This window comes from Saimiri boliviensis, chromosome 21 (genome assembly GCF_048565385.1).
Source record: "Saimiri boliviensis isolate mSaiBol1 chromosome 21, mSaiBol1.pri, whole genome shotgun sequence".
Taxonomy (NCBI): domain Eukaryota; kingdom Metazoa; phylum Chordata; class Mammalia; order Primates; family Cebidae; genus Saimiri; species Saimiri boliviensis.
In genome coordinates, this window is record NC_133469.1 from 23,786,232 (window position 1) to 23,803,685 (window position 17,454).

General features: G+C 45.0%; 1 protein-coding gene across 3 annotated transcripts in view; it reads right to left on the bottom strand.

The window, feature by feature from the left end:
• CDC45 (cell division cycle 45) overlaps nt 1-17,454 on the bottom strand; it is a 44,801-nt gene extending 27,347 nt beyond the window's left edge. For 2 of the 3 annotated variants that reach the window (XM_010330507.3, XM_074391198.1), the window contains exons 1-6: nt 17,261-17,380; nt 17,060-17,119; nt 15,617-15,709; nt 14,220-14,357; nt 11,781-11,912; nt 813-868 (exon numbers count right to left, since the gene is read on the bottom strand). In XM_010330507.3, the coding sequence (XP_010328809.1) occupies nt 813-868; nt 11,781-11,912; nt 14,220-14,357; nt 15,617-15,709; nt 17,060-17,119; nt 17,261-17,311 (530 nt within the window). In that variant the 5' untranslated portion in view covers nt 17,312-17,380. Of the gene's footprint in view, nt 1-812; nt 869-11,780; nt 11,913-14,219; nt 14,358-15,616; nt 15,710-17,059; nt 17,120-17,260 lie in introns of all 3 variants that reach the window. The other variant, XM_003942673.3, reaches the window with a different exon arrangement.

Consider the following 17,454-nt stretch of genomic DNA (forward strand, 5'->3'; position numbering starts at 1 on the left):
TCATGTAAAACATGCACAAGTATGTATAACCCAGGAATAGAAATCCAAACCCAGAATCTCTTTGAATTAGGCAGTATGATTATAGATTATTTTCACTTTTCTTTCCTTATACTTCTTGAAATGGTTTTATACTATCCTTTTTTGGTTTGTTTTTAGGGACACGGTCACACAGGCTGGAGTGCAGAGGCACAAGCATAGTTCACTACAGCCTTGAACTCTCCTCGATTCTCCTCCTGGGCCTTCCAAAATATTGGGAATACAGGCATGAGCCACCACACCTGTCCTACATTGTCCTTATCCGAGGGGGCGGCCTTCCTCCTGTGGCAGTGGCAGGAGTGCATGCCCTCAGCTGAAACAGTGGGAACATTAGCTGGATGGCCTGGGAGACCTTCCGTGATGGATCCAGCAAGGGCCTCCCTCAGGACCCACCTCAAGGGCACTGCTGCATGCTCACTTCAAGCTAGAATAACCTTTCCAATATTTCCATTTTAGAGCACTTCTTATAAAGAATTTGTAAATCAAAGTATCTACACTGGTAAAACTTGATAAAAATAAAGAGCCAGGGCCATGGCCCCTAATAGATGGCATGTATCTGGAAGACCTTGGGGCTGTCCTGTCACCCATGGGACTGGGGAACCACCTGGAGCTCTTCTCCAACGCTGCAACCAAAGGTTCACTCCCAGAGACACTGGCCCAGAGGTTCTAAATTGAATGAATTATCCTGAGACAGAAAGTCAGAGGTGTGGGTGGCACAACAGACCTCCAGGCAAATGGGCTCCTGGTGCCAGGAGCAGCTGGAAGGACAGACTCACCTCCGGGCCTCCCACTCTCGCCGCTGCCTCCTCCGCATGGTTCGCTCCACTATCTCCTGATACAGGGACAAAGGGAACAAAAGGTGGAGCAAATGCACTAGGAATCTATCCCCACAGCCCAAGAAGGTTCCCATTTGGCAGAAGCCAGTAGGCTCAGACCCCTGAGAGAGAACACGGTCACACCAGTGCCCCGAGTACAGCCTGTTCCTATGGAAGAGAGGCGTGGGGGCAGGGGATGGCTGGGCCCCCTTCTGGCTCCCAGCTCTGCAGACACCATGGGCAGAAAGAGTGGGAGCTTCTCAAGCACCTGCTCCAGGTAAAACTGTGTTCATCCATCCTAGCTGCTGTCACCGACAGCACTACAGGATCCAACATAAGCTCACACCCACTTTCTTTTTTTTTTTTTTTTTGAGACGGAGTTTCGCTCTTGTTACCCAGGCTCGAGTGCAATGGCGCGATCTCAGATCACCACAACCTCTGCCTCCTGGGTTCAGGCAATTCTCCTGCCTCAGCATCCCGAGTAGCTGGGACTACAGGCATGCGCCACCATGCCCAGCTAATTTTTGTATTTTTATTAGAGACGGGGTTTCACCATGTTGACCAGGATGGTCTCGATCTCTTGACCTCGTGATCCACCCGTCTCAGCCTCCCAAAGTGCTGGGATTACAGGCGTGAGCCACCGCGCCCAGCCTCACACCCACTTTCTATCAGCTTCCATGTCAGGATGGATGAGAGCTAATGTTTCTTACATTCTACATGTGTTAGCAACTAGTCTAATGTTACCAGCACAGCGTCATTTAATCTTCACAGCAAAGGCATGGAATAATGTGGTGGGTTTTGAAATCCATGGTCTCAAGACTCCTGCTTCTGGGAAGATGGACTAGATATATTTTTCCCCATAAGTTCTTCAAATATACTGAAAATTCTTTGACATCATAGATCAAACAAAGGAAGGCCAGGTGCCGTGGCTCACAACTGCAATCCCAGCACTTTGGGAAACCAAGGTAGGCGATCACATGAAGTCAGAGTTCAAGACCAGCCTGGCCAACATGGGAAAACCCTGTCTCTACAAAAAATACAAAAATTAGCCAGGCCTGGTGGCATGTGCCTGTAATCCCAGCTACTTCGGAGGCTGAGGCAGGATAATTGCTTGAACCCAGGAGGTGGAAGTAGCAGTGAGCAAAGATCGTGCCATTGCACTCCAGCCTGGGCAACAGAGCAAGACTCCACTTCAAAAACAAACAAACAAACATAACAAAGTAAGACTCTGAAAGGTAGAAGTGAAGGCAGACCAACTGGGGACTCAGGGACAAGAGGAACAACATAGCGGTGTGTTCCTTGAGTTTTCCTTCTGGATCATATATATTGTCGACTTGGAGCTGAAAAGCCAGCAACCTAGAAACACCAACAGATACAGACAACCCCCACAAAAGCTGCTCTGTCTAGTCAAAGGACTGGGAAGGAGCAGCCTCCCAAGACAGAAAGCTTTTAGGCAGTAACCAATCTAATCCTAGCCACCACCACCAAGAACACTCATATCCATCCCAGCAAAGGCCCAGTGGGAGCCTAGACTCCCATCCTTGTGAAGCTGTAGCAAGGCACCCCAACCCCTCTGTCTGGTGGTGTCAGAGAGGCCAAAGAGGAAACTGAGACTGCCACCCCTGCTGGTTGGTAAAAAGTCCATATCTCACCTCTGCCCCAATGGTGGAAGAGCCTAGACTTTCACCCCCACCTTCCAGTAATGAGAAATTCCTCCCCTCCCTGCTAGGAAGGTGTCAGAAGTAACAGAGTGGGAAGCCTGGAGATTCACTGCTCCAGGTGACAGACATCAGGTGGGGAACCTGAACTTTTACCTTCACCTGGCATCACTGTTCCCTCCTTGCCAGAGCTGTGTCAGAGAAAGCCAACTAAAACAGAAGACTTAAAGAAGACACGACGTCTCATAATATAATATAAAAATGTCCTGGTTTCATTTGAAAATCACTCACCATACCAAGAACTAGCATGACCTCAAAATGAATGAAAAAAGAAACCCACCGATGCCAACACCAAGATGACAGAGTTGTCAGAATTATCTGCCCGAGATTTTAAAGCAACCATCATAAAAATGCTTCGACGAGCGATGACAAACGATTGAAACAAATGAAAGCCAGGAAGTCTCAGCAAAGAAGTAAGATATCAAGAGACAGGCGTTGTAAACAGAGTTTAAGAAAGAAAGAAAAAGCATATATACACAGAAGAAAGTTTAGAACTGAAAAACAGAACTGGAATATTAACTCAGCGAATAGGCTCAAGAGCAGAATGAAGGGGACAGAGGGAAGAATTAGTGAACTGGCAGAAAGACAGAAATTACCCACTCTGAACAACAGAGAAAAAACCAGACCACCAAAATTACACCCCCTGGGACCTGTGGGGCTACAACAAAAGAACTAACACTCGCGTCATCAGTGCCCTGAAGGAGAGGAGAAAGAGGGCACACTGAAAACACACTTGAAGAAATAATGGCTGAAAATTTGTTAAAAGACATAACCTGCTTGCCGGGTGTGATGGCTTATGCCTGTAATCTCAATACTTTGGGAGGCTGAGGTGGGCAGCCTGCTTGAGGCCAGGAATTTGAGACCAGCCTGGCCAAGATGGAGAAACCTCATCTCTATTAAAAATACAAAAAAATTAGCCAGGAGTGGTGGCACATGCCTATAATCCTGGCTACTCAGGAGGCTGAGGCAGAATTGCTTGAACCCAGGAGGTGGAGGTTACAGGTCCTCCAGCCTGGGAGACAGAGTGAGATTCTGCCTCAAAACAAAACAAAACAAAACAAAACAAAACAAAACAAAACAAACAAAACATAAACCTACAGATTCAAAAAGTTGGGTAATGGGAGGTAGAGGTTACAGTGAGCTGAGATCGTGCCACTGCGCTCCAGCTTGGGTGACAGGGCAAGACTCTGTCTCAAAAAAAAGAAACAAATAGGATAAACACAAAGAGATTCACACCAAGACACATCCTAACATCCTACTCAAACTTCTGAACACTCAAACAGAATCAAAATTTCTAAAAAACAGCCAAAGAAAAATGAGACTTTAATAATGGGGTAAAAGCCTGAATGACAGAGGATTTTTCATGAGAAACCATGGCAGCCAGAGTAAATGGTACAGTATTTTCCAAATGCTGAAAGAAAATAAGTATTAACCCAGAATTCTACATCCATAAAAGTATCTTTTAGGAATAAAAGGAAAATCAAGAAATTCTCAATGATGGAAAACTAAGGGAATTTATCACCAGCAGATTTCCCCAAAAGGAGACTCTTATATAGAAAGGAAATGAAAAAGGAAGAAACCTTGGAACACTGGGAAGGAAGACAAAAATACAATAAGCAAAAATCAGGTAAATACAATAGGCTTTCCTTATCCTCTTGAGTTTTGTAATTATGTTGATTACTGAAGCAAAAATCATAATACTGTACATGTAGAGGAAATATTTAAGAAAATTATAGCCGGGCGCGGTGGCTCAAGCCTGTAATCCCAGCACTTTGGGAGGCCGAGGCGGGTGGATCACGAGGTCGAGAGATCGAGACCATCCTGGTCAACATGGTGAAACCCCGTCTCTACTAAAAATACAAAAAAAATTAGCTGGGCATGGTGGCGCGTGCCTGTAATCCCAGCTACTCAGGAGGCTGAGGCAGGAGAATTGCCTGAACCCAGGAGGCGGAGGTTGCGGTGAGCCGAGATCGCACCATTGCACTCCAGCCTGGGTAACAAGAGCAAAACTCCGTCTCAAAAAAAAAAAAAAAAAGAAAAGAAAAAAAGAAAATTATATCATAAATGGGGCAGAGTAACGGACATTAAGAGAAGGGATGGGTGCGGTGGCTCATGCTTCTAATCCAGTACTTTGGGAAGCTGAGACAGGTGGATGATCACCTGAGGTCAGGATTTTGAGAACAGCCTGGCCAACGTAACGAAATCCTGTCTCTACTAAAAATACAAAAAATAGCCAAGCATGTGGCACGCACCTGTGGTCCCAGCTACTCGGGAGGCTGAGGCAGAAGTACCACCTGAACCCGGGAGGTGGAGGTTGTAGTAAGCCAAGATTGGGTCACTGCACACTGTACACCAGCCTGGGTGATCAAAAAAAAAAAAGGGAGGTAAGGTTTCTACATGTGACTCAGCTGGTAAAATGATGATACTAGTAGACTGTGATAAGTTATGAATACGTAATGTAATCACCTGAAACAACCTCTAAAAAATCTGTACCAAGAGATATACTCACAAACACTCGAGGAAAAAAAAAAGAAAGAAAACAGGCTGGACATGGTCACACCTACAATCCTGGCACTTTGGGAGGCCAAGGCCAGCAGATCACCTGAGGTCAGGAGTTCAAGATCAGCCTGCCCAACACGGCAAAACCCCACGTCTACTAAAAATACAAAAAATTAGCTGTGTGGTGGCGGGTGCCTGTAATCCCAGCTACCTGGGAGGCTGAGGCAGGAGAATCGCTTGAACCTGGGAGGTGAAGGCTGCAAGTGAGCTGAGATTATGCCACTGCACTCCAGCCTAGGCAACAAGAGCAAAACTCCATCTCAAAAAAAAAAAAAAAGAGAAAGAAAGAAAACAGAATCAAAAAACAGAGAACAGGAAACAGAAATTAAACTGTCAGACTTGAGCCCTAATATATGAAGAATTAAAATAAATGTGAGATAAGTTTATCAATTAAAAGATAGAGAATAGCTTTAAAAAACAAGATTTAAAAATATGACCTAACTGGCCAGGCGCGGTGGCTCAAGCCTGTAATCCCAGCACTTTGGGAGGCCGAGGCGGGTGGATCATGAGGTCAAGAGATCGAGACCATCCTGGTCAACATAGTGAAACCCCGTCTCTACTAAAAATACAAAAAATTAGCTGGGCATGGTGGCGCGTGCCTGTAATCCCAGCTACTCAGGAGGCCGAGACAGGAGAATTGCCTGAGCCCAGGAGGCGGAGGTTGCGGTGAGCTGAGATGGCGCCATTGCACTCCAGCCTGGGTAACGAGCGAAACTCCGTCTCAAAAAAAAAAAAAAAAAATGACCTAACTATATGCTGTTTTAAAAAATTCACTACAAATGTTAACAGTATAGGCAGGATGAAAGGAAAAGAATGGGAAAAGATATATCATGCAAACATTAATCAAAGGAAAGCAGGAGTGGTAATAATATCAGATTTCAGAGCAAAGCAAATTACAGAGCTAGAGTGGCACACTAAGTGAATAAAAAGATCAATCCACCAAGAGGACACCACAGTCCTAAATGTGTGTGCACAAGAGAACTTTAAATACGTGAAGTAAAAAGTGATAGAACTCAAAGGAGAAATAGACAAATCTATAATCAGAGTTGGGGTCTTCAATGCCCCTTTCTGAAGAGCTGAAAGGACTGATAGCCAGAAATGCAAACAAAATTCAACACTACCATCAACTTGCAGCATGTAATCGACATTTCCAAAACTCTACCCAACAACAGCAGCCATTGAATTCTTTTTTTTTTTTTTTTTTTTTTTTTTTTGAGATGGAGTCTCGCTCTGTCACCCAGGCTGGAGTAAAATGGCTCAATCTTGGCCCACTGCAAACTCCACCTCCCAGGTTCAAGCAATTCTTCTGCCTCAGCCTCCCATGTAGCTGAGATTACAGGTGCCCACCACCACACCCAGCTAATTTTTGTATTTTTAGTAGAGATAGGGTTTCTCCATTTGGTCAGGCTGGTTTTGAACTCCCCACGTCAGGTGATCCACCCACCTTGGCCTACCAAAGTGTTGGATTACAGACTGAGCCACTGCATCCAGCTGACACTGCATTTTTTTGAGTGACTGCAAATGTTATTGTATTTTAAATTTTGGTGTCCATGTATTTATAGCTAGTACACAGAAATAAAATAGATTTTTGTACGTTTTTACGTAGGTATAAATCTAACAAAACACATAGAGAATTTGTACACTGAAAACTGTACAGTGCTGATGGATGAAAAAAGGAATGAGCCACTGATACAAGCAAACGTGGATGAACCTCCAAGAATTATGCCAATAAGTGAAAAAAAGCCAATCCCAAAAGGCTCCATACTGTATAATTCCATTTCTATTTATGTAATATTGTTGAAATGAAATTACAGAAATGGAGCTCTCTAGTGGTTACCCAGCGCTAAGGAGGGCACCGGGCAGCAGACAAGTAGGTGTGTCTATAAAAGGGCAATAGAGGGATCCTTACAGTGATGGAAATGGTGTGTGTGTGTGTGTGTGTGTGTGTGTTTTAAAAGCAATACCCATGGGTTATTTCGGCAGTTTCTGAATTCATAACTGGAATAGACATATTCCATTTCTGGCAGAACTTTCACAGTGATTTCTAACCTTTAGAATGCCAACTGAAAAATTACACGATTTATAAATTTAGAAAGGAGACTTTCTTTTCTTCAGAGACAGTCTCATTCTGTTGCCCAGGCTGGAATGCAGTTGTACAATCACAGCTCACTGAAGCCTCGACTTACTGGGCTCAGGTGATTCACCTACCCCAGCCTCCCGAGTAGCTGGGACCACAGGTGTGTACCACCACACCCAGGTAATTTTTGTAGTTTTTGTAGAGACAGGGTTTTGCCATGTTGCCCAGGTTGGTCTTGAACTCCTGGGCTCAAGTGATCTACCTGCCTTGGCCTCCCATACTGACTATATTATACTACAGGATGTTACCACTGGGGGAAGCGGGGGAAAGTATATAAGTGAACGTCGATATTACTTCTTACGACTACATGTGAATCTATAATGATCTCAAAAAAACAAAAACAAAAACAAAAACAAAAAAAAGCCATGGTTCTGGTGAGGGTACTTTTCGTGGGTAATGGAATTGTTTATCTATCATGATGGGGTGGTGGTTGTATCTTTATACATTTGTTAAATCTCACTGAATTGTACCATCTAGTGAATTGTGTAGACATTAAACCTCAATGAAGTAATAAAATCCCCACAGCTTAAGATTTCTTTGACCCTTCCACAATGCATGGTAGGGTACTATCCCCTCCCTTGTGGTTGCAGGCTGCAGAGGTACTCGAAGGCTGGTCAGCAGAGCCACGCAGTGCCTGCCCAGGTGATTGCAATATTCAAGCTGGAAGCCTGGGCAGCCATGCTGTAAGGAAGCCACATGCAATGGAGAGACCCTGCAGGTGCTTGGCTCAGCATTCCTGGTTTGGAGTCATCCCGGCAGGTGTCTGAGCCAATGACTTCCCATGCTTCCAGTTCCCAGCCATTGTGTTCCCAGCTGAGGGCCCAGATAGCACAGAGCAAAAAAAGATGTCATCCTCGCTGGGCTCTGCCCAAATTCCCAACCTACAGAATCCATGAGCATAAGGAAAAGATTGTTTTAAGATACTAAGTTCTGGAGTAATTTGTCAAACATCAGTAGGAACCAAAACAGTTAAGTCCTGTTACTATCCTTATTTTACAAAGGCACATAGTGGTTAAGTCACTTGCCTGAGGTCACAAAGTTGTTATAGCAGATACAAAATTTGAACCCCGTGACCTGAGCCAGGATATCATAGCACCTGTAGATTAAGGGTGATTATGGTTATTTTTACAGAGTAATCTCATCTTTGCTGGGATCCAGCTCTAACATCCCCTCTTCAAAAGACAAGAAAAAATGATTCTTGACCCCATGTCTCCTTTTCTTTATAGCAGAACTCTTTGAAAAGATTTTTTATAACCTATTGTTTCTAAACCTCTTTGAATATGTACCCCTAATTAATAAAAATATTTTCTTTTTTTTTAAGAGATGAGGACCTGCTCTGTTGCCCAGGCTGGAGCACAGTGATGTAATCATGGCTCACTGCAGCCTCAACCAACCTCCTAGGCTCAAGGCATCCTTCCATTCAAGCCTCCTAAAGTAGCTGGGCCTACAGGGCTGTGCCACCATGCCTGGCTAATTTTTATTTTTATTTTTGTAGAGACAGTATCTTGCTAGGTTGTCCAGCCTGGTAAAAATATTTTCTTTTTTTTTTTTTTTGAGATGGAGTATTGCTCTGTTGCCCAGGCTGGAGTGCAGTGGCGCAATCTCAGCTCACTGCAACCTCTGCCTCCCAGGTTCAAGCGATTCTCCTGCCTCAGCCTCTCAAGAAGCTGGGATTACAGGCATGTGCCAGTGTGCCTGGCTAATTTTTACATTTTTAGTGGAGACCAGGTTTCACCATGTTGGCCATGGTTGGCTAAGCTGGTTTTGAACTCCTGACTGCAGATGACCCAGCCGCCTTGGCCTCCGAAAGTGCTGGGATTACAGGTATTGGCCACCACGCCAGGCTGGTAAAAATATTTCTAAGAATATACCTCTAATATACACATATTTAGTTATCGGTCAAGTACAGGTTTTAATCATATAAAAAGTACTCTTCTCAAAAATGCTTAATGTTATTACAATCAAAGCTCTAGACCTAATTTACAGATTACAGAAAATGCAGGGATAGAGAAGCAAGTTAAAGTACTCCATGAGGAAACAAGTTATAAGTATTAGAAAAGAGCACCGGCTTCCAATGTCATTAAAAACATTAGAAAGAAAAAAGAGGTAAGGTGCTGTTCTAGGTTAAGATAGTAAAGAGAGAAGAACAAAAACAAACAAACAAACAAAAAAGTAAAAAAAAAAAAGACAGTAAAGGGAAGTAGCTAAATGTGTCAACCTTAATTGGAGGCTAGTTCAGAAATAAAAATAGCTGCAAAATATATTTTGAGAACAATTAAAGAGACCTGAATATGGGCTGAATATTACATGATATTATGACATGATTCATCTCTTATGTATGACAATGGCATTGTGTTAATGAGGAAGAATATCCTTATTCTTAGGAGCTGCTTATGAAAGAATGTGTAGAATATCATAGTTTCTGGCTGGGCATGGTGGCGCATGCCTATAATCCCAGCTACTCGGGAGGCTGAGGCAGGAGAATTGCTTGAACCCGGAATAGAGGTTGCAGGGAGCCGAGATCATGCCACTGTACTCTAGCCTCAGCAACGGAGTGAGACACCATCTCAAGAAAAAATAAAATTAAAAATAAGAAAGAGTATCATTCTAAAAAAAAAAAGAAAAAAAAATTCAGATGAGAATTCTAAAAAAAAAAAGAATATCATAGTTTCTGCAACTTATTCTCAAATGATACAGAAAAAAGAATATGTAGAGAGAAAGCAAATGTGGCAACTGTGAAAAACTGTGTTTGTTTTTTTTGAGACAGGGTCTTTTCATGTTGCCCAGGCTGGTCTTAAATTTCAGGCTTAATTAATACTCCTGCCTCAGATAAAAAGTTGGTGGGAAACTATGTATATTATATTCCATTAATACTATATCAAACATTTACAAACACAGATTCTAAATTGTTAAGTATGTAAATAGAAGTGCTGATATTTTCTTGCAAAGACAACCTACCCTCTCTTTGTTGCTAAACCCGCTGGTCTGTTTTCATCTGCCTGTTTCTTTGGCACTGCTGGCCGAACCTGCCTTGAAACTTTCCTTCCCACCTCAGAGCCACAATGTCTGGATGCTCTGCCCAAGAATCCTCCTGGCTCCATCCCCTGCTCATTCATGTTTGGTACCTGAAAGCTTCCCCTAATTGTGCTCACTTGCATCATCAGTATCTGTCTCCTTCACTGGAAAGTTTTGCAAAGGCAGGACTTTGCTCTCATCCCTGTACCCTGGGGCCTAACTGGTACCTGGTATATAGTAAGTGCTGAAAAAATATTTGCTTATTAGTCAGAGTGGAAAATTCCAAGAATTATCTGTAGAACATGAATGTTTCCAAGGAAAATCCCATTAGATATTGATATTTGGGAACCAGTGAAATGCAGCTCATCAATCGTTAAAAGAATGCTATAAAAAATAAGCATTCAGATAACAAAAAAGACCTCCCATAAATCAAAGATTAGAAGATAAAGACCAGGCAAGGTGTAGTGGCATGTGCTTATGGTCTTAGCTATTTGGGAGGCCGAAGTGGGAAGATCGAGTGAGCCCAGAAGCTTGAGGCCAGCCTGGGCAACATAAAGAGACCCTGTATGGAAAAAAATAAAAATAAAAAAATAAAGACCAAAAAGTCTTCCAAAATATAGAACAAAGAGCTGGGCAAGAGGTAAGAAAATCCAACAATGAGTCCAAGAAGTTCCCTATGAGACACCCAAACCTAGTGAAAGGGGTGACAAAGCTGAGAAAGAAGAGAGCAGCATACCTTACTTTGAAGGGCGCTGCCCCTTTCACAAATGGAGAATGTTCTGAATGTCTCAAATATGGCTCAAAAAGGCTTCCTGAAAGCACATTACTGGGAAATGTCAGGCTGAGGATGAAGGGAAGACCATAGAACATTCCGGGGGCAAATTCTAGGTCACACACCAATGATCAGGAGCCAGAGGGCATCTTCAAAAGCATCACATGGCCCTCCGTGCTATAGGAACAACCACCTCCCACCTGTCATTTTACATCTTGCAGAAGCTGTAGCGTTGGGTAGGCAACTGACCCCTGCCCCAGATCACTAAGCAGCTCAGACCCAAGGTCCACATGGTAAAAACTATTCCTATCATCACATACAGGATACCTCCCCATAATTGCCTGGGACTGGATCTGGCCAAGGGATGCACACCCACATTGCTCCTCTGCAGTGACTGCACAGTGAGTGATGATGCTAGAAGACAGTAGAAAAGGAAGGGAGGGGTTGTGCTATGTATTGCTTCTCTGTATCACTTTTTTGCTATTTAGCCGCAGAGCTGAGCTGTCCTAAATTTCATTTGATCTGACAGGATCCTATTGGACAGATAAGCCTCTCCTGCCTGAGGCCACACAGCCAGGGGGCAGCAGAGCCCAGGGGCAGCATCCATGCCAGCTAACTTCTCCACTTCCCACTGTCCTCAGTTACACCTGGGCCTGGCAGGCTTCAGGATGACCTCTGACTTCTGAAGCGTATGTTCTTCCAGGATGCTGTAAGAGACCCAAACACACCTCTTCTAACCGTGTGCGCTTCTCAGAAGGCTCTGACCCATCACTGTCACTTCCTGAATCCTCTTCATCCCTGAAAATGTCTTCATAGGCAGGAACTTCAAGGTCATCATCTTGTTTAATGAGTAATTTGATCTAAGTTCAAAACAAAAAGGAATTAAGTCTCTCCTCTTTCTACAGAAAACTACACAATATGTTCTTCTGCAGAATCTTATTTCCTAATAAGCTGACTCAGTTTCCTGTACGTATAAATAGCTACCTATTTAACAAGAGTTCCAGGCTTCTTAGGAATTTTCTTGTTTTCATTACCAGTGAGGCACCAGAGTTACACCATATGTGGTATGCAGAAATTATGAAACTCTGAGAACAGAAAACCATCTAGTCTATATAAGTCTGGAAACACAGCATCCTCTTATGCCATACAGCAATTAAATTAATGCCCCACAAGTTGGCCCTGATAAAGGACATGAAGATGTATAACCCCTAAGTCAATAAAACTCCTGTCTAAAACCAATTCCAGGATGATTTTTTTTTTTTTTTTGAGACGGAGTTTCACTCTTGTTACCCAGGCTGGAGTGCAATGGCGCGATCTCGGCTGACGGCAACCTCCGCCTCCTGAGTTCAGGCAATTCTCCTGCCTCAGCCTCCTGAGTAGCTGAGATTACAGGCACGTGCCACCATGCCCAGCTAATTTTTTGTATTTTCAGTAGAGACGGGGTTTCACCATGTTGCCAGGATGGTCTCGATCTCTTGACCTTGTGCTCCACCTGCCTCGGCCTCCCAAAGTGCTGGGATTACAGGCGTCAGCCACCGTGCAGGCTGATTTTTCTTTATTTTTTTCTTTCAAGACTGACTCTTGCTCTGTCACCCAGGCTGGAGTGCAGTGGCACAATCTCAGCTCACTGCAGCCTCTGCCTCTTGTGTTCAAGTGATTCTCCTGCCTTAGTCTCCCAAATAACTAGGATTACAAGTGTGTGCCACCACACCCAGCTAATTTTTCTACTTTTAGTAAAAATGGGTTTCACCATGTTGGCCCGACTGGTCTCAAACTCCCAAACTCAAGTGATCTGCCTGCCTTGGCCTCCCAAAGTGCTGGGATTACAGGTATGAGTCACCGCACCTGGCCTCCAGGCTGATTTTTCTGGGAGAGGTTCCTGAAATAAGAATTTAGGAACCAGGCGCGGTGGCTCAAGCCTGTAATCCCAGCACTTCGGGAGGCCGAGGCGGGTGGATCACGAGGTCGAGAGATCGAGACCATCCTGGTCCACGTGGTGAAACACCGTCTCTACTAAAAATACAAAAAATTAGCTGGGCATGGTGGCACATGCCTGTAATCCCAGCTACTCAGGAGGCTGAGGCAGGAGAATTGCCTGAACCCAGGAGGCGGAGGTTGCGGTGAGCTGAGATCGCGCCATTGCACTCCAGCCTGGGTAACAAGAGCGAAACTCCGTCTCAAAAAAAAAAAAAAAAAAAAAAAAAAGAATGGGAGCCCAACACCTTGTGGGTGGGAGATCAAGTCGGAGAATGCTTAGGTGCCCCTTCAAACTGTATGCCTGCTGCTCAAGGACTCAAAGAGTAAGCACAGTAGAGCCATTCTAGGTTACAGGGTTCTGGTCCCATACCTCCCAAGTCAAGTCAATTCCACAAATGCCTTCTGAGCAACTCCAAAGGCTAGGTGCCACATCTCTTGTCAAAGATGGACAAAATCATGGTTGGACACAGTGGCTCATGCCTGTAATCCCAGCACTTTGGGAAGTCAAGGTGAGAGAATCTCTTAAGGTCAGGAGTGTGAGGCCAGCCTGACCACACAGCAAGATTGAATTTCTCTCTCTCTTTTTTTTTTGAGACAGAGGTTTGCTCTGTTGCCCAGGCTGGAGTGCAGTGGTGCAATCTTGGCTCACTACAAACTCCACCTCCTGGGTTTGAGCAATTCTCTTGCCTCAGCCTCTCGAGTAGCCTGGATTACAGGTGCATACCACTATACCCGGCTAATGTTTTGTATTTTTAGTACAGATAGCGTTTTGCCATTTGGTCAGGCTGGTCTTGAACTCCCCACCTCAAGTGATCCACCTGCCTCGGCCTCCCAAAGTGCTGGGATTACAGGGGTGAGCCACTGTGCCTGACCGAGACTTCATTTCAACAAAAAATAAAAACAAATATTTGCTGGGTGTGGTAACATGTGCCTGTAGTCCCACCTACTCAGGAGGCCGAGGCAGAGGAATCACTTGAACCCAGGAGTTTGAGGCTGCAGTGAGCCATGATTGTGCCACTGTACTCCAGCCTATCTCTTAAAACAAAAAAATGACAAAGACCAAGTTCTTGTTTTCAGGCTGTTCCTACTCCTACAGTGTAGTAATACATACACCTTACCAAGAACACCAGGTGAGATGTTATAGATGGATAAAAGGTACACACAGTTTGAGGGCGGATCACAAAAAGTACCTGGGTGTCGTTGTACACATTCACGACATTGACTGGCCTATGGGTGTCACACACAAAGAATACAGTGTCTTCATCAGGTTGAAGGATATCCAATAGGTCTACATTAGCTCCACAGTTTATGAGAATAAAGTAACGGAACTGTAAAAAAGGAAGATATTGTAAAGTAGCTGTACCAAGGAGGCCCCTTTCCCTTCATTGCACTAAGCTTCTGAGTTGTTCTGCTGAGTCGCTAAGTCCCTGACGTGTGGTGAGGACCACATGGCAAGGGACTCCAAAAACGGCCAGGCTGCCATGCTAAGTGCTTTAGCATGGTGACACTGTGACTCCCAACTTTCCCCGGGAGCACGCTGAGACTGAGCAGGCCCAAATTTCATGGATAAGTTCAAGAAGCTCATGAAGGGCAGACCAAGACTTTAAGCACGTAACTGTTTCCCTTCAGACCTCACAGTACAGTGCTGTGGGACTCTCCAGGCTAATGGCACTGCACAGGTTTAAGTTTTTAGCAAATACTTTATGGGTACTTAATTAAGTCCTTTATCACACTCTATCACTAGTATAGCATGTTCTTTCCTTATAAATACCAAATTGGTATGGGTCCTTGACATGATGACAGGAACACCAGAAACGGATTTGACTCTGCCTAAATAATCCTAGATATGGCTAGGCACTCCAGGGACCCTCTTCCATGTTCCATCCCCTATCTGTGGAGTCAACAATGTCCCATCTCTCATTTGGCCTCATGCAGAGGTGCAAGGAATCCTGGCTTCTATTGTTGAAATTCATTCCTGGATTTCAAGTTGGAAACCAGGATGCATTTTCTTGGAGAAATAATGTAAGATAGTAGTGTATTCTAAAGTAATTTTAACTAATCCCAGCACTTTGGGAGGCCAAGGCAGGCGGATCACTTGAGGTCAGGAGTTCGAGACCAGCCTGACCAAAGCGGTGAAACCTCATCTCTACTAAAAATACCAAAATTAGCCAGGTGTGGTAGCGGGCTCCTGTAATCCCAGCTACTTAGGAGGCTGAGGCAGGAGAATCACTTGAACTCAAAAGGCTGTCCCAAAACTAAATTAATAAAATAAACCAAAATAAAATAAAATAATTTTAACTAGACCATATTAAAAACTGCTAGAATCCAAGCACCTTACAATCAAATTTCTGCAAAACAAGTTCAAAGTTAGGGGCTATCCACATTTATTATCTTTTTGTGCTGTCAATTTTGCTTCTACAACTTGGGCATAAGTCATCAGTATACATAGCATGTTTTTCTCCTCCGTATTGCCTAATGTAGCTGATACTTAACACACTTAATCTATTGTGGATAGAGAAAGACTGCTGTGTTTAGAAATTACAATCGAGTAAAAAAGCCAAGTTATTCTAAAATGCATCTTCAATACCTGTTCTTTATGCTCAAGAAATGCAGTTTCAAGTTCTTGCCACCCAGAAACTGGAACCAGCGTATACTGCACGTGGTCACACTGGAACAAGGCCTGGGGAGAGAGTGTTTTCAAAGCCTATCTTATTTAGGACGTTGGGAATTTTCCTTGAAAAGAACCTTAGGACATTAGCAACTTACCTTGAAAAGAACCTGAGGTAGATTAGACGGGTTGAGAGACAACAGACATGGGACAACATTAACACTAGTGAAATGTTTTGTTTTTTGTTTTTTGTTTTTGAGACGGAGTTTCACTCTTGTTACCCAGGCTGGAGTGCAATGGCACGATCTTGGCTCACCGCAACCTCCGCCTCCTGGATTCAAGCAATTCTCCTGCCTCAGCCTCCTGAGTAGCTGGGATTACAGGCACGTGCCACCATGCCCAGCTAATTTTTTGTATTTTTAGTAGAGACAGGGTTTCACCATGTTGACCAGGATGGTCTCGATCTCTCAACCTCGTGATCCACCTGTCTTGGCCTCCCAAAGTGCTGGGATTACAGGCTTGAGCCACCGCGCCCGGCCCTAGTGAAATGTTTATGGAAAAAGCTAGGTGCTAGGAATATGAGTGTTTACCATATTATTCTGTCAGTTTTGCAAATTACCGAAGTAAAGCATTGGGGAAAATGCCGATATTACTTCCAGGTCTTCTGAAAAGTTCTGATCCAAGGGCTTGGGGTCAGACTGGAGCCAATGCTGCCAGTTGCCTTCTCTGGCCTGTTGGCAATGCCACAGGTGCCCAAGAAGACGGAGGATCCCTGTGCCAGGAGCCAACCTGGTCTTCCAAGGGGCAGTGCCCCAGTGAAGACAGAAGCGAGAGAATCAAGTTCCCTGTAGGTCCTCGGTCAAAAAAAAAAAAAAAAAGAAAAAAAAATGTCAACAATGTAAACACTACGCCCTATTCGAAGACCAAACTAACAGGCCTGTAATCCAAGCACTTTGGAGGCCAAGGCGGGCAGATCACCTGAGGTCGGGTGTTCAAGACCAGCCTGACCAACATGGTGAAACCCCGTCTTAAAAAAAACAAAAAACAAAAAACAGACTAGGGACGCCCATATTCCCAGCAATACCTACGACACAACTGTAGCCACAGTTGTCCCACGTTCCTTTCTCTCAGATCCCCCCCATTTGAGAGGCCGCTACGGATCCAAAGCTTCCCCCAAACGCAACCGTTTTGCCCACCTATTAATAGTAACAGTTCTTTGCCTTTCACTTCACCCGCCGTTGGGACAGGGAGGCGACCTCTCCTCCGAGGCTCCCTCCTCTCACCTGCTGCCCACCTCCCACCCTAAGCCTTCAGCACCCATCCTGGCTCTCGGCCCGCCCCGCGCCCCCGCCTCCAGCCCGCGCCGCGCGGCACCCTCGCCTCTCGCGCCGGCCCCGCCCTCCTCGGGTCGGCAGGACTCACCTGAAGGATCTTGCACGCACACAGAGCATCCACGTCCGAGGCCACCAAGAGAAGGACCCTCTATTATCGGGGCAAGAGCGGGCGGGGTGAACGCGGCGCCCCGAACCCCGGCCCTCCCCGGCCTCCCGGTCACCCACGGCCGTTCCCCCTCATCCCTTCCCCTAGGCAAGGCCTCGGCTGGGGCTCCGGACTGGGAGTCACCTGGCTCTGGACCACCTCGTAGAACTCTCTGCGGAAATCGGACACGAACATAGCCACAGTGGCCGAACACCTGGCGCCAGCGCGGAGGTACCAAGAGCCCCGACGGCGGTCAAGACTCCCGCCAAACCACGGCTCCTCTGATTGGTCCAGGGATCACCAACCAATCGCTCTTCGTTCCCAGCCTTCTCTTCTTT